Raw genomic sequence first — 22,192 nt, 5'->3', positions numbered from 1 at the left:
TATGCTTTTTTACCCATCTACCAATAGGTGCCCTTTTTTTGCAAGGCATTGGAAAACCTCCCTGGTCTTTGTGGTTGAATCTGTGTTTGAAATTCACTGCTCGACTGAGGGTCCTTACAGATAACTGTATGTGTGAGGTACAGAGATTAGGTAGTTATTCAAAAACATGTTAAACACTATTATTGCACAAAGTGAGTCCATGCAACTTATTATGTGACTTGTTAAGTTACTCCTGAAATTATTTAGGCTTGCCATAACAAAGGGGTTGAAAACCAATTTACTCAAGACATTAAGCTTTTCATTTTTTATTAATTTGTACAAATTTCTAAAAACATAATTCCACTTTTCTATTATGGAGTATTGTGTGTAGGCCAGTGACACTAAATCTCAATTTAATACATTTTAAATTCAGGCTGTAATACAACAAAATGTGGAAAAAGTCAAGGGGTGCAAATACTTTTCTGAAAGCACTGTAATTTGATATCTGAAGTAAAGTATTTATCGTTCCCTATTGTTATTTAAAATTGAGTGTACAAAATAAAAAGCTGCATATTTTTACTCCATAATCCTCTAAAGAGCATCTGAGCGCAAACCATGAACGCATAAACCTGCAGTCTAATCTAATACGAATAATAAGGGATAATCTAATTGAACATTACATAACAACGTTGTAATACAATCTCATAAGCAAGATATGTATTCAATTTCCAGCAATAATGTGTTCTACATGTTGTAATATTTGTTTCATGCATATAAATCATATTTAATATAAAGGTTCATAGCCTATATATTTTCTCTCCAAGACATGTTGTTTTGTATCTGAGAGGGCCATTGGACTATATTCATTTATATACTTTGCAGTTAATAACGTTGTAACTACAATAGTGTGTCCAAAATATTCAACCTTCTCCGTATTTCTTGACGTGTTCCATGATGGATGCATAATGCTGCTTTATAATTCATAGTTTTTACACTCATAGGTTCTCAATAAAGAAAAATGTAGTCGATAAATTAATTAATTAAAGTCTGATAATAAAAATACAAAAAACTAGATGCAATAGGATAAGTTTGATATTAGATAGGTTTGATTTGTGAATACATAACTATCAATGTACATATAGCCTACGTATATAAAGTGCTTATTATTTGATAACAAAATAGCCTTGTAGTGGGAGAAGAGAAAAAAGCAAAACGCACAATCAGAGCAATTCTGTGCTTAGGTCTATTTGAGACAACCTACTTTTTACACATGTCTGAATCATAGCATGTATTAATATTTTAATGAGGAAAAGAAAACCCTAGTAGGAAAACTTCCCACGATGTTGGTCCTGTCACTCACACCCACACTTTCCCACGCACGCGAGAGCCCGATCCTCCTTAAGCGCGCGGAAGGGGGCGCGCGCCGTTCTCCTTACCAAGCGGCAGGCCAAGTAGAGGGAGATCATGTGAGAGTCCACGCGCCGAAAGAAGGTTACAGCAACGAGCGATAAGAGACAGTGAGCACTAGTACAGGAACGAGGTGGGAAGACCAGGAGTTGGCCACAATATTTTATTGCGAACAGTCCACGCTGAATCACAGGAAGAATACTTGTGCTACACGGAGTAAATACGTTAACAATCTTAACCTATTCGTTTGATATTTTGTTTGTTTCACAGACCAGCTATTAGAAAACATATTAGGATTTGTTGTTTTTACTTTCAACAGCTCCTTTTCGGAGCGAAAAGGCGTATATCGTCTTTATATTCCTCCGTTTTATTTTGCGACTCAAATATAATACAGCAAGAATATGAGAGGTACGTTTACATGTATTCTAATCATTAAAAACATTTATAGCATATATGTTTATGTCTGTGTTTTGCTCATTAAAGTGACAGTTTTGTATGGTAATAATGTAAACTGTGATAGACACATTACTTTGAAATAGCCTACTGAACTGTCAGACCTGAAGTGCATTTGTTCAAACTGGGTGCGCTTGGGAATGAACGACGACGCAGATCTCATATAAGCTTAAACGGACTGTTTGGCCATGAGATATGACATGTTTTAAGACAAATAATCAAGTAGCCAACTCTATGTGCTCCGTCAGGATATTTTACAAAGTTAATTTAGAAAAAGAAAACCACTGCACTTTTAAATCTGCACTTTTAAAAAGTACATCAAATTCAAGTAAAAATGTCCCATAGGCTATAGCTTAGTCTGCAGATAAACTTAGATGGTGATTTGTTTGTCTTTGCCAGCGATTGGCAGCAAGCTTTTTTGGTTATGTAAGAAAAGGGAGGGGGGAGAGTGATTGAAATGGCTTTCCAAAGACTCATGAAAAACATTACATAATCGTGTAATCTATTTGTTATTAGGCCTACAGATTCTGTTTGTTCAGCTTTGTTTGTCATTCTGAATGTAGGTAGGTTTTATTTTCATTAGTACTGTTGGCCATAATGAACTTGATCATATAACATATATTTATTAATATTATATAAAAATACCACAATATTTTAATTTTTTCCCCAACTCCTCAAAACTTGAGAGTGCTGATTTCGTGTCAGTCCTACTGGTGGTGCGTGGGCGTGTATTTGATATCGCGTGTTGAGCCATGTTGTTGTTGTTTTCTGCATCCCGGCATGGCAGACTGTGTGAGGTAGAATCCGCTGTTCCATTGACCTAGTTCTGTCATTGAGGATTACACAGCGTTCAGAGAGGGGTGGAGGATGGGTGGGTGGCATGGCTTCTGAGGGTTATCGTCATTTCTAAGGCAAACTATTAGCATTAGCCTATCATTACTTAAATCTGAAGACATTTTCAGTGACTACTAGGGGATGGCAGAGCAGAGGTTTCATGGCATGTGCAAACCCATGCGGGTTGTCTGTCAACAACAGAGCCTTTACTGGTGTACAAGTAAACTCCTTTACCTACAAGGCATATTCAAAGTTTATTATAGGCCACTTATTATTTGGTAGGCAATTCTTTGTATCATATGGCAAATAATTGATTTACAAAAGCCAAAAGACCACATTTTAGACCACACTTTATCAGACAGTTTTTTTCTGCAGATAATTGTGAATATCTTTTATCCAAAATATTCATCCGAATTTTACATATCTTAACATTTAGTATGCGAAAAGAATGTAGCCGTATAGCACTTGGAGCCAGATCATGTGTCCAAGAGGCCCAGGGGCCATGTTGTGCAGGATGCACTTTCTATGCTGAGTCGCAGCAGGATATGGGGACCAACAACCAGTAGCCTACATTCACCTCTCAGCAGGACACCTTAAGCCCTCACTCAGTTTCCATTGTGAGCTTAGCTACTTGATTACATTAACCAGAATCTATGTCACACATTTGTTTTCAACTACTGCTTGCATCAATATATAGTAGAATCGATTATATAAATCCTGGCTCGCATTCTCTCCGGTAATCCACACCTCTGTAACTATGGATGGACCCTCAGGTGCCAATGGCAGGGCTGCTGTAAACTCAATGGCTTTAGCCATTGTAGCAATGACTTTTATGAAGTGCACTTCTCCTAAAACGTGAGAAGAGAACTCTGTCTGCCACACTGTCTGAAGTGCTACAGCCATGTTGAGTATAGTTTTAGCAAGGGATCAAAGACAAAGTAGAGCAGTGACGGCAGCTCTCTGCTCCCAAGGGCACTGTTGATCAAGCTCAAAGTCACTATCTGTCAGGAGATGTTCACAGTGGGGCGACAGTATGTGTTAAGGTGCCTCTCTCTGACAACTAACTGCTAACTTTCCACTCCCAGGAGCTTTAACCCTGCCTAGGCTGGATTGGCATCATCCTTTGATTCCCTATACAGTATGAAAAAACTCTGGGCCCCAGATAAAGCCTACAGGCTATAATGAAAAACTGCTGTCCCAAAGCACAGTCTGACTATTTGTCTGGGAGCAGAGCCAAATAGACATGGAGTTATATATGTTGTGTGGAACTGTGGTTGTAGCACAGCCCTAAATGTGTTCCAGTGGTGGGGATGACCACACCATACTATATGGTTCATTTCAGAATTTATATACAGTGGGGAAAAAAAGTATTTAGTCAGCCACCAATTGTGCAAGTTCTCCCACTTAAAAAGATGAGAGAGGCCTGTAATTTTCATCATAGGTACACGTCAACTATGACAGACAAAATGAGATTTTTTTTCTCCAGAAAATCACATTGTAGGATTTTTTATGAATTTATTTGCAAATTATGGTGGAAAATAAGTATTTGGTCAATAACAAAAGTTTCTCAATACTTTGTTATATACCCTTTGTTGGCAATGACACAGGTCAAACGTTTTCTGTAAGTCTTCACAAGGTTTTCACACACTGTTGCTGGTATTTTGGCCCATTCCTCCATGCAGATCTCCTCTAGAGCAGTGATGTTTTGGGGCTGTCGCTGGGCAACACGGACTTTCAACTCCCCTCCAAAGATTTTCTATGGGGTTGAGATCTAGAGACTGGCTAGGCCACTCCAGGACCTTGAAATGCTTCTTACGAAGCCACTCCTTCGTTGCCCGGGCGGTGTGTTTGGGATCATTGTCATGCTGAAAGACCCAGCCACGTTTCATCTTCAATGCCCTTGCTGATGGAAAGAGGTTTTCACTCAAAATCTCACGATACATGGCCCCATTCATTCTTTCCTTTACACGGATCAGTCGTCCTGGTCCCTTTGCAGAAAAACAGCCCCAAAGCATGATGTTTCCACCTCCATGCTTCACAGTAGGTATGGTGTTCTTTGGATGCAACTCAGCATTCTTTGTCCTCCAAACACGACCGAGTTGAGTTTTTACCAAAAAGTTATATTTTGGTTTCATCTGACCATATGACATTCTCCCAATCCTCTTCTGGATCATCCAAATGCACTCTAGCAAACTTCAGACGGGCCTGGACATGTACTGGCTTAAGCAGGGGGACACGTCTGGCACTGCAGGATTTGAGTCCCTGGCGCGTAGTGTGTTACTGATGGTAGGCTTTGTTACTTTGGTCCCAGCTCTCTGCAGGTCATTCACTAGGTCCCCCCGTGTGGTTCTGGGATTTTTGCTCACCGTTCTTGTGATCATTTTGACCCCACGGGGTGAGATCTTGCGTGGAGCCCCAGATCGAGGGAGATTATCAGTGGTCTTGTATGTCTTCCATTTCCTAATAATTGCTCCCACAGTTGATTTCTTCAAACCAAGCTGCTTACCTATTGCAGATTCAGTCTTCCCAGCCTGGTGCAGGTCTACAATTTTGTTTCTGGTGTCCTTTGACAGCTCTTTGGTCTTGGCCATAGTGGAGTTTGGAGTGTGACTGTTTGAGGTTGTGCACAGGTGTCTTTTATACTGATAACATGATCAAACAGGTGCCATTAATACAGGTAATGAGTGGAGGACAGAGGAGCCTCTTAAAGAAGAAGTTACAGGTCTGTGAGAGCCAGAAATCTTGCTTGTTTGTGGGTGACCAAATACTTATTTTCCACCATAATTTTCAAATAAATTCATAAAAAATCCTACAATGTGATTTTCTGGATTTCTTTTCTCAATTTGTCTGTCATAGTTGACGTGTACCTATGATGAAAATTACAGGCCTCTCTCATCTTTTTAAGTGGGAGAACTTGCACAATTGGTGGCTGACTAAATACTTTTTTCCCCCACTATATGGCAGTGGAGTAAAATACATAAAGCGCAAAAGAGAAATGGATGTTTCTTATGCCAAAAATAAAGCCACAAACCACACCCATAAAACAAGAATAAATGCTGAAATTCAATGCAAAACTGTCAAAGCATCGACTGTAAATGAAAAAATGAAAAAATAAGGTTTAAGTATTGGGAAACAAACAAACAGTACAATATTTATTAGTAACACAGTAACACAGATTGTTACCTAATGTAGCTAGGCTAGATCATCAGTCACCATCATTGGCACCATACACTCCTGCCTTAGGGCCTCTAAGTCCACTCTCAGTCCACTCCTTTTACTCCTACAGAGGAATTACTCACTCCTGTGCATATTTAAAGAGTGGGGCTCTGTATCAGTCATACCCTCTCACAGAGTACTTTGTGTCTGTAGGTCACACTGAAGTGGAGAGAGAGAGGGAGAAGTTATCACTATCCACACAACTGTTTAGAAAACAGGTGCTAGCTAGGTACTGTAGTTGAAGGCCCCATCAGCAGCCCAGCCTAGAGATAGGGTTATGTTTTATGAACTAAATGTCCCCTTAACCCTGCAATAAAGCTCTAGGACAAGAGCACCTCACACAAGGTGTTCCATATTATAAATACCTTAAAGCACCCTTATTGCATATGCAATGTAGGTTAAACGCTCTGGCTGTAGCGTTTGTGCTAAAGTATATCGCTATGCGGTACTGCTTCGAGGTTAAACATATAGTATGTCAAGTAAATACAAAGTAGAAGGTAAATAGGACCTTCAGACTCCCTGTGAGATGTTTGGTTAGGTAAGATAAGAGAGAAAATAATCTGTGACTGCAGGCTTTACTGCTGGGACAAGCAAACAGACTGACTTCTTCCAGTGTCTGCCTGCCTGCTGAAAATATTTGCCTGTGTGTGCGTGTATGCTACCTGCCCCTCCCCCCCGAAGCATAGCTGTAGCCTACTGACGTTACAAGCATGATTCAGAAGATAGGGAGAGAGATTTGTAATTAGAGAATAATGGATTAACTTTTTCAATGCTAGTTAGGGATACTATAGTTACCACATTTCACATTAGATTTATTAACTACAATAATAATTTTTTATTCTGGTGCCACTGTGCACACACAAGGTTGTTAGCTAGCTAGCTTCTCTGGTCCAAAGTTAAGCCAACTCTGTAGTTAAAAGACATTAAAAGTTCCTCCATAGAAGCCGCTCCTCCGTAGGTATAATTCTGTGGGCCTAATTCAAATAACCATATATCTACTGTAAAATTTGGTGGTGGATCTTTCAGTTGAATATCCTTGCCAGTGTGTTGCATGTAGGCTACCTGCCCCTGCCGCTCCCCTACTGTCTTGGGTGGCTATGTGTTATGTACTGCATTCAGCCAAACAGGTTGCACCAGTCTGTTGTTTATCCCTGCTGTACACAACGTCCAGAAGAATCTAGCCACCATAGCATGGGGGTGGAAAATTGAGTTTTACAGCCCCACATTAAATCGAGTTAAGTAGGAAATCGAAGCCTGCAACAAGTATGGCGAACTGCTAACTTACTTTTGTGAATGTGAAGAAATGAAAGCAGTGCATTCTCTTCTGTCCTATCGGAGGAATTTAGAACTTGATCATGCTGCTTGCTGTCACGTCAGGTTACCATGACAATGGTCACAACAACAGGGTCAAAGTTGAATGTCTCTTGCTCAAGTTGTGAGTTGCCAATTTAAGGCCAGGCACCACACCTTAATAGGGTATTTTTACAATCAACTTTCATCAGACTTTTTTGTAATAACATGTTCTAGAAATGTGTAATACAAATATGCTAATTAGGCAATAACTCATTAAATATGTGCATATTTGCATATCACACAAATATATTTGGGTGGACACTGGATGAAGTCAGCCTAAAGTTTCATTTTGTTAAGACACTCCAGGACCTGAGTTGTCCAGAGCAGATTTGGATAAATACATTTTTCATCTTTCTATCTGTAAAATACTGAAGACATGTACATAAAATGTATTTTTTGTGCATTTTTCCAAAGAAAATGTTATCTAGAATTAAAAATTTACAACATATCAACAATTCTCTCTGAGCAAGTCTGGATAATATATCTAAGGATAACCACACAAAAGCTGGTGAATGCAAATGCTTTTGACGCTTAGAAAAATGAGTTTGCATGTAGGAAGAGTCTGACTTTTGGGAAATACCAGTTAAAGACAAGTACACTGTATTTAGACTACCAAATGCCTATTTAGACCCAATCGTCATCTCCTCAAAGTAAGTTACTTAATATAGTCCAATTTGTAACATTCTCTATGAAATGGGCATTTAAATTATGTGTAATTTAATGTAGTGAGCTTGCAGTTATTGATGTATGTCCATTTTAAAGTGGTTAAAATTAATTAAAATGTTGATGACAGTTGTATGATAAACTAAATAAACTAAATATAGATTTTAATCAAGTTTTTGATATTTTTATGTTTACTTTTTGAAAATACTGATATTAATGGACGAAGATAGCAACAAATCTCAAAATGCATAGGTAGATGATAAAAATGTCATTTCAGCCTGTGGCCTTAAGCAATGGCTATATGGAAGGTGAATGGCCTGTTTGTAAGGGGGTCATATAAACATTGCCCTTTTTTTTATTTACAGGCAACATATCGTAAATCCTATGTGAAAGAAGTATGACAGTACCACTAACTGCTTCACTGCGCTAAAACTCTAATCATTTCCCACCTACAATCACAATTGTCTGCATATTATAGCATGAAAATTGTCTGCACTTTTTGAAGCAGTGTGAATTTGCTAGCTAGTATTGTACATTATTATCACCAGTGGCGTGTCCTGAACATTTTGAATGGGGTGGCCAAGGTGGGGCACAGACCCAGTTTAGGGGGATTTTTTCAATAGGTGGATTTTTTCAATATAATAATTGCACGTGCACAACATTATTTTATAGGCTTAATAGTTAAGACATTTAATTTAACTTTAAAAATGTATGACCTTTTAATGTGTCATGAACACAACCAGTCATAATGTTTTCATCTGATTGTCAAACAAATCACTTAAAAAAGTAGGTTATGTAGGTTACCTGCGCACGTTCGTCTACTCCAAAATAAGTCCAGCACCTGCCATTTGAATGGAAAGGGACATCTATTACAACCACCATAAGTGTAATTGCGTTCAGCCTAGTTCAGGTTTCAAGTTTTATTAGTCGTATGTACGGGATACACATGCTATACACCCTCCACATAAATGCTTACTTGCAGGTTCCTTCTCGACAATGCAGCACCAATAACAAATAATCAAATATAAGAATATGAACAGAAAGTAAATGGCTCAGTAGAATAGAATAAACATTTTTGCATAAGTATAATACAGAAAGGCACAATTTATAGTCCAATATTTACAGGTGTTTTGGGAACGTGTTTAAATTGTGCAGTGTTTAGCTATCATAATTTTTCTACAAGGTGATGTGTATTCATGGGTACCAAGGGAAGCCAGGCTTCCCCCAAAATGTTAACAATAAAAAAATAAACAAACGTATAAAATATTTCAAATTTGTGTCTATCTGTGCTTCATAATTTCTCTTCAATTTGCAAGACGCTGAATCTATTTGACCAGAGAAAACATCAGAGCGAGGCAAACAGCGCCCCTCTGTCTTAGTATCAGAGCGGTTTCGCTCGCTCTGATTCTTTCTCCGGTGAGATTGATGAGTCTTGCTGTCGGTGCGCGTCTTGCTCAAAATTATCAATATATTCAGAGACAACCTATCAGATTTCAGAATTTGGACACACCACTGAGTATCGCCTTGCTTGGTTTGAACTAGATTATACATGAAGAGTTATTTGATAATAATTTATTCAACAACAATTTCACAACACTCCTCTCCCACTTAGTAAAAGGCTATTGCAACATCAGTACCCTCCCGTAATATGAATTATTTTTTAACTGGTTCCTCTATATGTATCCTATATCATCTTATCTTACTCATATTGGCTACACTTTATTTTACTGCCCACTAATTACCTTGTATTTACCATGGTGCAACGGTTATTACATAGTTATTACTTTTTGGTTTCTTTGAGATAAGTCTTCTTAGAGAGAGTGCATTTATGAGAGTAAAAGACCTTTGCTTAAACTTGTTGGCAGAGCATGACTTCAGGTCAAACGTCCCTGACCCACTGACCAAACCAGAAAAGGAAGGCCCACGAGAACTCATCATTCTTGAAACAATGTCCAGGAACTTTGCTGACATTCTGCACTGCCCCATAGTGCTACATACTGTATGGTGCTGTGTGTACTTTACATGCCATATACTTTCACGTGATTAAAATGTCCTGAAATGAATTAGTCATCCATTTGAGTTGTGTGAAAAGGGTTCAGGTTTTGAAGCCATGACCCATTATGTAACTATGACTTGTCTAGACAGCCCATAACACTCCTGTATGACTCTGTGGTCATGCTAGGGGTAGAACTAGTTCTATGAACTGCTCTGAGACAGCTGAAAATGCACTCAAATACTTGACATGCTTCCCCAAGTTGAGCACCAGTGTAAGTTACAATCAGGGCCCCTTCAGAATATACTGCAGATATGTTTAAAATTCTCTCGCACTCCCTGGTGTTACATAAGTGGAAAATGGATGTCGATACACCTGTATTTACTCTACAGTTTCTAAAGTGCTCATCAATCTTTCACTAATCAAACATAGACTGTTTTCTTAAGCCTGTGAACATTTCCATTCCCCTGTCAGTGATTGAATCAGGTTTGGTTCCACCTTAAAACAGGAAAGAAAGAAATCAGATTACTTGCGAGGCTGCCAACCAAAGTGCCTCCCCCTTGCTGAATTGGAAAGTGTGTCAGTAGAACAGCTCCTCCTCTCTCATAGCCTGACTGTTCCACGCAGCTAAGCAGCATGTCAGTTAACATATCAGCGACAAAGCTATGCTCCCGGCAACCAATGGGAGCGATAGGGGAGGGGAGGGAAGGGGTAGGCTCGTCACGGCGTTGCTAGGGTCACCTCCCCTGAATGAGTGTGTTTGTGGAACTCGGCCAGACAGCAGTTATATAACAGGGAGAGGGTGGGGGCCAGGGGCACTAGATGGGGTAGCGAGAGAGTGCAGCGAGAGAGAGGTTTTTTTCCACTGCCTTTATTTATTTATTTCCCTATTTACTTTTTGTAGGTCAGTAGGAATTATATCCTGGGAAACCACTCAAATATCTCACTCACATTATGCAAAGACTCCCACTCACAAAGCAGTAGTTGTTGAGCATTCTTCCTTCCTATCTATGAAGCTGAGATTTCCACTTTATAGTTGGGTCATTTGCTTTGCTCCCCATGTGTGACGCACTTACTATATCTAGCCACAAGCTCACTCGGGTGATTGGTTGGACGTGAGTTGTTTTCTGATGAGCTGGTAAAGGGCAGTTAATCCAGTTGCTGCTTGCAAAGTAAATGTTACCTAAAGTCTTGCGTCACTGTAATACAAAATAGTTTAGAAAAAAATATTTTAACACAGCCAGCAGTCAAAGCGAACACAGAAAAACAACCAATTGTTTTTTGAGAGTAGCCATTTTATCTTGTGTAGCGGAGGAGGCTCTCCTGAAGCGGGGGCTTTTGTTAACCTCCTAACATTTAATTCACCCTGGAGGAGGAACAGTGAAACTTTATAACCCCAGGCCCAGTAAATGCAATTGACCTGCTACTCTGGTATAATGAAAAGAGCAGCCTGTTCCAGGGAGAGAGGGCTCAGGGCTGTGCACACACTGTTACACACACTGTTAAACTTTCTGTTTATATGAATAAATTATATATTCGTATCGCCAGTATGGATATTTTTTCTTCTGCAAAATGCTGCAAATTGGCTTTTGGCTCTGATAGTCCCAGTCGGTATTAGATAAAATGTCTCGGCCCCGCACGTCTGTGGGGAAAACAACCTGTGGTTACCTAGCTTACCCCATTGGCTCACAGCAAAACCTTTACCTTTTTAAAATGCAATTTTCTTGTTGTCTGCTTATTTTAGTCAATTACAAAACTACATTTAAGAAAAGTACAACATGTCTAAAGATTGCCTGCTTCTGCCCAAGCGTTCTCACTACTTAGAAAAACATTATATTGTTGGGCTTCCCCCATGCCCCTTTTCATGACGGTGCTAGCAGCCACGTGAGTGAGCTTTAGCTAGCTACCGACCAGAACATTAAGCTAGCCAAGACCAACAACACAAACAACAGACTATACAGCTACAAGTAGTGAGTGGAGATACAAACAGACTATACTAAACAATGTCTTACCTGTGATGAAATGTTTTCCACAGGCATAGCTACGTGTAGCCTACTTGGGCACAGGTTCCCCACATTTCCCACTCTCCCACGACGAATAGCCTGAAGCCACAGGGCTCTTCTCGCAGGCTCTATTTCCCTATGTGGGAGCATTGCGAACCGTAGGTCGGGATTTTTTAGCTGGTTACATGTACATGAAACAACACAGCAGTTTTTTGACATGTTTTGTCATTTCTGTATCATAAAAGATGTTACGATGAAGTTGCCACTTTTACAATGGAGGTCAATGGTAAAGAATGTTTGTTTTCCCCAATTTGTGTGGTCAAGGGGAATTCCTTCTTATGACGTGAATATCGACTCGGAGTATAGTGTTTCTGTTGAGTTCAAAATCAGGGCAGTTGGGAGTAAAGATTGAACAGATGTTTCTATCCCTTCTTATTTGATAGGGAAGGTATATCTCCACCTGTCCTGCACTTTCTCTAACAGTTCTGGCACAGTTCCTAAGGACCATATCATATAGAGATCAAAACCCAACCCAAGACACCATCAAATTATATTTTATTATCTAGTCTAGTGAGTCTTAAATCACAATCAGGGCTTTCAGTCTGAACACTGCTATTGAACAACTTTTATAAAGCACCACTCAATAATCCACATCCACCTAACATGTTCAAATGTGTTAAGTTTGCAATGTACTAAATGTTCCTCCTCTCTCTCTACTTCCAGCACAAATTGAAGTAATACCCTGCAAGATCTGCGGGGACAAGTCATCAGGGATCCACTATGGCGTAATCACCTGCGAAGGCTGCAAGGTGAGCAACCTCAATCTCAGAGATATAATTACTCCAAGTGTTCTATTTTAGTTCTGCATACTGTCATCCCTCAAGAATACCCACAGCAAATTAAATCAATTTAGACTATTTATATATTGTATGCCCTTGCCCAGTGCCCATCCCTCCCTGCACCTGTATTCATGGTCAAATAGGTCAAGCTTACAGTGGGGAGAACAAGTATTTGATACACTGCCGATTTTGCAGGTTTTCCTACTTACAAAGCATGTAGAGGTCCGTAATTTTTATCATAGGTACACTTCAACTGTGAGAGACGGAATCTAAAACAAAAATCCAGAAAATCACATTGTATGATTTTTAAGTAATTAATTTGCATTTTATTGCATGACATAAGTATTTGATCACCTACCAACCAGTAAGAATTCCGGCTCTCACAGACCTGTTAGTTTTTCTTTAAGAAGCCCTCCTGTTCTCCACTCATTACCTGTATTAACTGCACCTGTTTGTACTCGTTACTTGTATAAAAGACACCTGTCCACACACTCAATCAAACAGACTCCAACCTCTCCACAATGGCCAAGACCAGAGAGCTGTGTAAGGACATCAGGGATAAAATTGTAGACCTGCACAAGGCTGGGATGGGCTACAGGACAATAGGCAAGCAGCTTGGTGAGAAGGCAACAACTGTTGGCGCAATTATTAGAAAATGGAAGAAGTTCAAGATGACGGTCAATCACCCTCGGTCTGGGGCTCCATGCAAGATCTCACCTCGTGGGGCATCAATGATCATGAGGAAGGTGAGGGATCAGCCCAGAACTACACGGCAGTGTCACGGTTCAGACAGACGACAAGAGGACCACAATTGCGTCACACCAGAAAGTTTATTAAAACTTAAGGGAAAAGGGCAGTAGGGAGTGAGTGAAGGCTCCAGGGGTTATCCCGTCCAATGTGCTGGGTCTGTGCCCCCCCCCAGTGGCAGCGGTGCGTCCGATGACGCCGGGGGTTGGTGGTCCAGAAGTCCTGGGGGGGGAGGAAACACAGACACAACGGGGCGGATGAAACAAGGCAGAAGTACAGTTCAAGGGAAATCCAAATACGTTGTAGCAAGGCAGAAGGCTGGTCAGAGTTACCGGGGTCGAAGAGTAGTCAGGAGTCGAAATGGCAGAAAGCAGGTCTGGTTTTCCTGGGGCAGAAGAGTATCCAAGAATCAGGCAGGTCCGGGGTCACAAAACAAGGGTGAGCCAGAAGCGCGAGCACACAGGTTCCGGGTGTGAGCTTTGCAGACGATCTGACAAAGGAGAGCTGAGAGACGGGACTTTAAATACTGGGAGAGGTTAGTGGGTAATGCAGCGCAGCTGGCAGAGTAATTAGAGCCGAGCAGAGCAGGGACAGGTGGAGCTCGTTAGGCTGAGTAGAGAGAGAGAGATGAGCAGAGTGGAAGATAGTGGAAACACATTAAGGTGGTAACCCGGTGGAGTGAGAGGGCTCATGACAGGCAGGACCTGGTCAATGACCTGAAGAGAGCTGGGACCACAGTCTCAAAGAAAACCATTAGTAACACACTACGCCATCATAGATTAAAATCCTGCAGCGCACGCAATGTCCCCCTGCTCAAGCCAGCGCATGTCCAGGCCGTCTGAAGTTTGCCAATGACCATCTGGATGATCCAGAGGAGGAATGGGAGAAGGTCATGTGGTCTGATGAGACAAAAATAGAGCTTTTGGTCTAAACTCCACTCGCCGTGTTTGGAGGAAGAAGAAGGATGAGTACAACCCCAAGAACACCATCCCAACCGTGAAGCATGGAGGTGGAAACATCATTCTTTGGGGATGCTTTTCTGCAAAGGCGACAGGACGACTGCACCGTATTGAGGGGAGGATGGATGGGGCCATGTATCGCGAGATCTTGGCCAACAACCTCCTTCCCTCAGTAAGAGCATTGAAGATGGGTCGTGGCTGGGTCTTCCAGCATGACAACGACCCGAAACACACAGCCAGGGCAACTAAGGAGTGTCTCCGTAAGAAGCATCTCAAGGTCCTGGAGTGGCCTAGCCAGTCTCCAGACCTGAACCCAATAGAAAATCTTTGGAGGGAGCTGAAAGTCCGGATTGCCCAGCGACAGCCCCGAAACCTGAAGGATCTGGAGAAGGTCTGTATGGAGGAGTGGGCCAAAATCCCTGCTGCAGTGTGTGCAAACCTGGTCAAGACCTACAGGAAACGTATGATCTCTGTAATTGCAAACTAAGGTTTCTGTACCAAATATTAAGTTCTGCTTTTCTGATGTATCAAATACTTTTGTCATGCAATAAAATGCAAATTAATTACTTAAAAATCACACAATGTGATTTTCTGGATTTTTGTTTTAGATTCCGTCTCTCACAGTTGAAGTGTACCTATGATAAAAATTACAGACCTCTACATTCTTTGTAAGTAGGAAAACCTGCAAAATCAGCAGTGTATCAAATACTTGTTCTCCCCACTGTATGTGTCCTGTTTCACACTTGTACAAGTGTGTAACCTGTACAAGTGTGTGGTGTGAAATGGAAATGTGTTTTTTGCATATCCCACTCCCCCTGAGAGTGGGATCACGGCCAGGGATCAGCCATTATTGACGGCGATCGACAGATCGACAGATTTTTCACCTAGTCGGCTCGGGGATTCGAACTAGCAACCTATCGGTTACTGGCCAAACGCTCTAACCGCTAGGTTTCCTGCCTCCCTGATGGTGTTTGTGCTTGTGTGTGTGTTTGCAGGGCTTCTTCCGACGCAGCCAGCAGAACAATGCTATATACTCCTGTTCACGGCAGAGGAACTGTCTGATTGACCGCACCAATCGGAATCGCTGCCAACACTGCCGGCTGCAGAAGTGCCTGGCCCTAGGCATGAGCCGTGATGGTGAGTGTGAAACACACACACACACACACAGCAAGGTCAGTCCAGAGGGGACCACTGTCTGTCTGTCTCTTCACCAGACGCTAGGGCTCTCTGGGTCTTATTGAAAGGCCAAATGTGGAGTTGTGTTACACTGTGTAAAATCACTGCTGGAATCATGCCTGAGAGACAGCAGTGATGCAATGAAGTTAAATGATCAGTGGATTTTCTTCTATATTTGGAATTGTTCAAGTTCTATATTAGCTCCATATGGACTTACTGTATGAGCTCATAATTCATTCCCTGGTTATTGACTGACTCTTTATCTCCTTTCCTGGTACAGCTGTGAAGTTTGGCCGCATGTCCAAAAAGCAGAGAGACAGCCTGTATGCTGAGGTCCAGAAGCACCAGGCGTCCCAGGAGTTAACTGCCGCCCGCGAGGAGGGAGGCGAGGTCGGAGGTCATGGCCGGGCAGACAGCAGAGGCTCCAGTGCCGCCCTCAGCGACCTTGATGACATCACCCTGCCGGATGGCCTGCTGTGTGACCTGCCCCTGACACCAGAGGGCGCCGAAAGAGAGTACTGCAATCTGGAAATGATGGGGGGCAGCAGCTCCTCCTCTCAAAGCTCGCCCGAACAGAATGGACTGGACTTCGGAGACAGCAACCACCACATCAAGCATGAGTACCAGCTGCTGCACGAGTCCGGCCTGTTTACACACGCGCTGCTCAACCCTCTACCCGAGGGGTTCTCCATGCTCGAGATTGGTAAGTGGAACTGTCACTCTATCACCATCTGCTGTATGTCACTATAACTAACACTATATCATTTTTCATTGAGTGTGGTTGAAAGCTAACCCATACTTGTCTTGTCCATTTCCAGAGCGTATAACTGCTAGTGTGGTAAAGTCTCACATAGAGACCAGTCAGTACGGCAGTGAGGAGCTGAAGAGGCTCGTCTGGTCCCTGTACACCCCTGAGGAGACACGCAGCTTCCAGAGCAAGGTTAACATCAACGTCCTGTACCAAGATTAACTCAGTGACCTAGTACTCTGTGACCTGTGACCTAGTTACTCTTACACCACTATGTGCTATTCCCAATGTCATATCTATCATGGGCATCCCTTTGTTCTCTCTTTCAGTCTGCGGAGGTCATGTGGCAGCAGTGTGCCATCCACCTCACCAATGCCATCCAGTACGTGGTGGAGTTTGCCAAGCGCATCACTGGATTCCTGGATCTCTGTCAGAACGACCAGGTCATTCTTCTCAAAGCAGGTCAGTACCTATTGTTAGGCCATAAGATGAGTGCATTTCACAACTCTATTCCATGGCCTCATATAACAGCGTTCTCTGACCTCAAAGCATACAGTGGGGTCTGAAATTATTCACACCCTTGATAAAGATGAGCAAAAATGACTGTATAAAATAAATCATTAAAATACTGAGCTATGTTGTATGCAAAAAAAAAGGGAAATTATATTATTTAATGTTAAAATAATTGCGCAGAGAAAGAGCTTCTGTTTAACAAGTAATACTTTTTTTTCTTAAAAAGGTAGGGGTCAACATTATTGACACCCCTGTTTTTAATACCTTTCAATAACTCACGACACTGAGCCTTTTTCTAAAATGTTTTAGGAGTTGGAGAACGCATTGGGAGGGATCTTAGACAATTTCTCCATACAGAATCCTTTCAGATCCTTGATATCCTTTGTCTGCGCTTATGGACTGCTCTCTTCAATTCAAACCACAGTTGCCATTGCAACGTTTAGATTTTGTGTACAATTAACAATTTCTTTGTGGATTTTGATGTGAGTGAAATGGTTAATTGGCCACAAAATCAACATTTTGCAATGGCCAGCTTAGTCTCCAGACTTTAAACCAATTGAAAACCTGTGGTTTGAATTGAAGAGAGCAGTCCATAAGCGCAGACAAAGGATATCAAGGATCTGGAAGAATTCTGTATGGAGGAATGGTCTAAGATCCCTTCCAATGCGTTCTCCAACTCCAACATTTTGGAAAAAGGCTCAGGGCTGTTATCCTCGCAAGGTGAGGTATTGAAAGGTATTGAAATCAGGGATGTCAATCATTCTGACCTTTACCTTTTTGAGAAAATAATGATTACTTGTTTAACAAAATCTCTTTCTCTGAGCAATTATATTAGTATAAAATAATATAATTTCCTCATGTGAATAATTTCGGACCCCACTGTAGTTCCTGTTCACACAACCTGAGCATGTATGCATTTACTGCATTTACATGTTTCAGTACTACAACATTAATGCACAATAGTATATTTGACAAACATGCATGTCTACAGCTAGACAAACAAACTTCGCCACTTAGGACTACATTTTAGAATATACATACAATTTAACCGAATTTGTGAACACAAATACAGTGGGGGAAAAAAGTATTTAGTCAGCCACCAGTTGTGCAAGTTCTCCCACTTAAAAAGATCAGAGAGGCCTGTAATTTTCATCATAGGTACACGTCAACTATGACAGACAAAATTAGGAAAAGAAATCCAGAAAATCACATTGTAGGATTTTTTATGAATTTATTTGCAAATTATGGTGGAAAATAAGTATTTGGTCAATAACAAAAGTTTCTCAATACTTTGTTATATACCCTTTGTTGGCAATGACACAGGTCAAACATTTTCTGTAAGTCTTCACAAGGTTTTCACACACTGTTGCTGGTATTTTGGCCCATTCCTCCATGCAGATCTCCTCTAGAGCAGTGATGTTTTGGGGCTGTCGCTGGGCAACACGGACTTTCAACTCCCCTCCAAAGATTTTCTATGGGGTTGAGATCTGGAGACTGGCCAGGCCACTCCAGGACCTTGAAATGCTTCTCTACGAAGCCACTCCTTCGTTGCCCGGGCGGTGTGTTTGGGATCATTGTCATGCTGAAAGACCCAGCCACGTTTCATCTTCAATGCCCTTGCTGATGGAAGGAGGTTTTCACTCAAAATCTCACGATACATGGCCCCATTCATTCTTTCCTTTACACGGATCAGTCGTCCTGGTCCCTTTGCAGAAAAACAGCCCCAAAGCATGATGTTTCCACCCCCATGCTTCACAGTAGGTATGGTGTTCTTTGGATGCAACTCAGCATTCTTTGTCCTCCAAACACGACGAGTTGAGTTTTTACCAAAAAGTTCTATTTTGGTTTCATATGACCATATGACATTCTCCCAATCCTCTTCTGGATCATCCAAATGCACTCTCGCAAACTTCAGACGGGCCTGGGGACACGTCTGGCACTGCAGGATTGCACTGCGGCGTAGTGTGTTACTGATGGTAGGCTTTGTTACTTTGGTCCCAGCTCTCTGCAGGTCATTCACTAGGTCCCCCCGTGTGGTTCTGGGATTTTTGCTCACCGTTCTTGTGATCATTTTGACCCCACGGGGTGAGATCTTGCGTGGAGCCCCAGATCGAGGGAGATTATCAGTGGTCTTGTATGTCTTCCATTTCCTAATAATTGCTCCCACAGTTGACCAAGCTGCTTACCTATTGCAGATTCAGTCTTCCCAGCCTGGTGCAGGTCTACAATTTTGTTTCTGGTGTCCTTTGACAGCTCTTTGGTCTTGGCCATAGTGGAGTTTGGAGTGTGACTGTTTGAGGTTGTGGACAGGTGTCTTTTATACTGATAACAAGTTCAAACAGGTGCCATTAATACAGGTAACGAGTGGAGGACAGAGGAGCCTCTTAAAGAAGAAGTTACAGGTCTGTGAGAGCCAGAAATCTTGCTTGTTTGTAGGTGACCAAATACTTATTTTCCACCATAATTTGCAAATAAAATCATTAAAAATCCTACAATGTGATGTTCTGGATTTTTCTTTTCTCAATTTGTCTGTCATAGTTGACGTGTACCTATTATGAAAATTACAGGCCTCTCTCATCTTTTTAAGTGGGAGAACTTACACAATTAGTGGCTGACTAAATACTTTTTTCCCCCACTGTATACTGTATTTGTCACATTTTGCATATAGGGTCACTACATTTTGCATATACCTTGAGGTTGCTACATACATTATCAACATATCTTGCAAAGGCCACATTCTGTTTCCAACGATGTTGAAGAACAAAGTTATTATTCTAATGATGGATCTTCTTTTTTTCTTCTCGCCTACCTTTCCTTTTATGTGCTGTTTGTTCATCATCTTTGTTTGAATTGTAACAAATCGTATTGTAAAAATGATTTTATTCATAATTTATTTAAACACATTTGATGTTGTGATATGAAATGGATGTATTCTATTGACTGACAACATGGAATTTGTTTTTTATTTCATGTTGTTTGTGTGTTCATGTTGGAGCATCCTTTGTCCCCGTTTTCTCCCTTTCCCTCTTCCTCTCCCCCTCTCATTCTTTATGATATCTTTATGGTCTCCTCTTAAGGATGTCTGGATGTGCTTCTGATTCGCATGTGTCGCGCCTACAATCCCATCAACAACACTATTCTGTTTGATAGCAAGTTTGCCAGCGCACAGACCTTCAAAGCTCTTGGTGAGTCCCCTCTTTATGAAACCAAATCATTATTATTCCATCAGAATATATTCACACACACAAAATATATATATATACATAAATATATTCACACACCCACATAGTCGAAAAATTCTAGGTCAACCTTTTTTTAGTTTTATTATTTTTCCAAAGTGAACCAAGTCAGGCGTTTCTGTTTTGATGACACCTGTTTTTCCCCCTGCTTCCTCGAAGGTTGTGATGACCTTGTGGGTGCTGTGTTTGACCTGGCCAAGAGCCTGAGTCGTATGCAGCTCTCTGAAGAGGAGATGGCTCTGTTCAGTGCTTCTGTTCTCCTGTCACCAGGTAATCCTCTGACACTGTCTCCCCTTGACTGGTGTGATGTCCCAGCTCTAAAACAGACACTAAGTCATATGTGAGAAGGAAAACCAGCAGAGACTGACTGTGGTTGTCGCTCTCTTTTTCCTCCAGACCGACCATGGTTGACAGACAGCCAACAGGTACAGAAGCTTCAAGAGAAAGTGTATCTGGCTCTGCAACATTGTCTACACAGAGGTGGCTCATCAAAGGAGAAACTGGCAAAGGTACACATTGGCAGATGATGATATATTCCTTTATTCCTAAGATTGGCGTTTGTTAATGGATTTGGGGTGAAATGTGAAAAACACGAATTTTCTGTCTCGCTTTTTCCTTTCTCTCGATCTCTTCTTCTACCTCTAAGATGGTGTCCAAGCTTCCCATGATGAAGTCCATCTGCAATCTCCACATTGACAAGCTCGAGTTTTTCCGCCTGCTCCACCCGGAGACTGCATACAATTTCCCCCCTCTGTACCGTGAGGTGTTCAGCAGTGAAATCACCTTCCCAGACTCCACAATGGACTAAAAATCTGTTTAGATATGAAAGTGATTCATATAGAGACAAAAATATGTAGGGAACGAGAGGTAGGGAGAAGAATGTGGCAACAGCGAAGCAACCAGCAGCTCTGTGACAACCCTGCACGCTACACTTTAGGACACACTACTCTCACCTCAGACCTCCAACCTATGGAGTTGCTTGGACTGTAAGCCAGTCCAGGCTACGAAATTCAACACTAGGTGCATGCTGCCTATTTTGGGGGGAGTAAAATGGTTCTGAGAATGTATTTTCGCAATCTCAGATGGTTTTTCTAAGAGAGCTTGAGATCTCCCTTAAGCTGAAGTCCTCTGTAAAACGAGTTTGACTTCATTTCCAGTTCTCAGTGCAAGTCCTTGTAAGATAATCTTGAATGTACCCCACAGACATGCAGCACAGAGAAAGGCTTGAGACTGAATGTACTATACTATCCTTCCCCATTGGAGGAGTTGCTGTGTAGATGTTTATTTTTTATCTTATTGCAGTTCTACAGCTAAATTTTAGTTTCTTATTTGGTAGTGCCCATACTTTGCAGTTTTGTATCCTATGAACAAACTGTTTAAAAGGACCAAGATCAAATGGATAAGCGCCACGTTTTTTTTTTGCATGCAAGACATGGACAAAGAGACCCAAGGCAACTATTACCATGCATGCAGACTTGCACACACAGCACTAAGACAAAGCACTTATGCTGACCTATACATGTATTTTTACAGGCACACATTCAGACACTGATATTTTTGAGCTCTTGATATTTTTTTGATGCAATCAAAGACCTCAGTCCCACTACATTTTCCTCTTACAAATGCCACTTAGAGAGAGCAAGAGAGAAGAATCAAAATAAGTATTTTTAAAGTATTTTTAAATGTTCTTTATCTATACACTTATATTTTAAAAAATTAATAAAAATAAAATGTGACAGGGATAAATATATATATATATATATACAGTCATGGCCAAAATTGTTGGCACCCCTGAAATTTTTCCAGAAAATGAAGTATTTCTCACAGAAAAGTATTGAAATTACACATGTTTTGCTATGCACATGTTTATTTCCTTTGTGTGTATTGGAATAACACAAAAAAAACAGGAAAAAAGCAAATTTGACATAATTTCACACAAAACTCAAAAAATGGGCCGGACAAAATGATTGGCACCCTTAACTTAATATTTAGTTGCACACCCTTTGGAAAAAATAACTGAAATCAGTCGCTTCCTATAACCATCAATAAGCTTCTTACACCTCTCACCCG

General features: G+C 41.2%; 1 protein-coding gene across 1 annotated transcript; it reads left to right on the top strand.

Moving 5' to 3' along the window:
• The first annotated feature begins 1,436 nt into the window (after window positions 1-1,436).
• Window positions 1,437-21,892, top strand: LOC121540319 (nuclear receptor ROR-beta). The gene is made up of 10 exons (XM_041849100.2): window positions 1,437-1,794; window positions 12,625-12,710; window positions 15,442-15,583; window positions 15,903-16,325; window positions 16,441-16,562; window positions 16,700-16,832; window positions 19,961-20,068; window positions 20,282-20,392; window positions 20,519-20,631; window positions 20,769-21,892. Exons 1-10 carry the CDS (start codon window positions 1,788-1,790, stop codon window positions 20,928-20,930), a joined length of 1,407 nt encoding a protein of 468 aa, XP_041705034.1. The 5' UTR covers window positions 1,437-1,787; the 3' UTR covers window positions 20,931-21,892.
• The last annotated feature ends 300 nt before the right edge of the window (window positions 21,893-22,192 follow it).

This window comes from Coregonus clupeaformis, chromosome 26 (assembly GCF_020615455.1).
Source record: "Coregonus clupeaformis isolate EN_2021a chromosome 26, ASM2061545v1, whole genome shotgun sequence".
In the NCBI taxonomy this organism is placed as follows: Eukaryota; Metazoa; Chordata; class Actinopteri; order Salmoniformes; family Salmonidae; genus Coregonus; species Coregonus clupeaformis.
The sequence above is the reverse complement of the archived record's forward strand: the minus strand, read 5'-3'. Positions and strand labels throughout refer to the sequence as shown.

Coding starts and splice junctions, on each gene's coding strand:
- LOC121540319 (XM_041849100.2), top strand. Junction 16,326..16,440: donor GTTCTCCATGCTCGAGATTG/GTAAGTGGAACT, acceptor GTCCATTTCCAG/AGCGTATAACTGCTAGTGTG. Junction 16,563..16,699: donor CACGCAGCTTCCAGAGCAAG/GTTAACATCAAC, acceptor TCTCTCTTTCAG/TCTGCGGAGGTCATGTGGCA.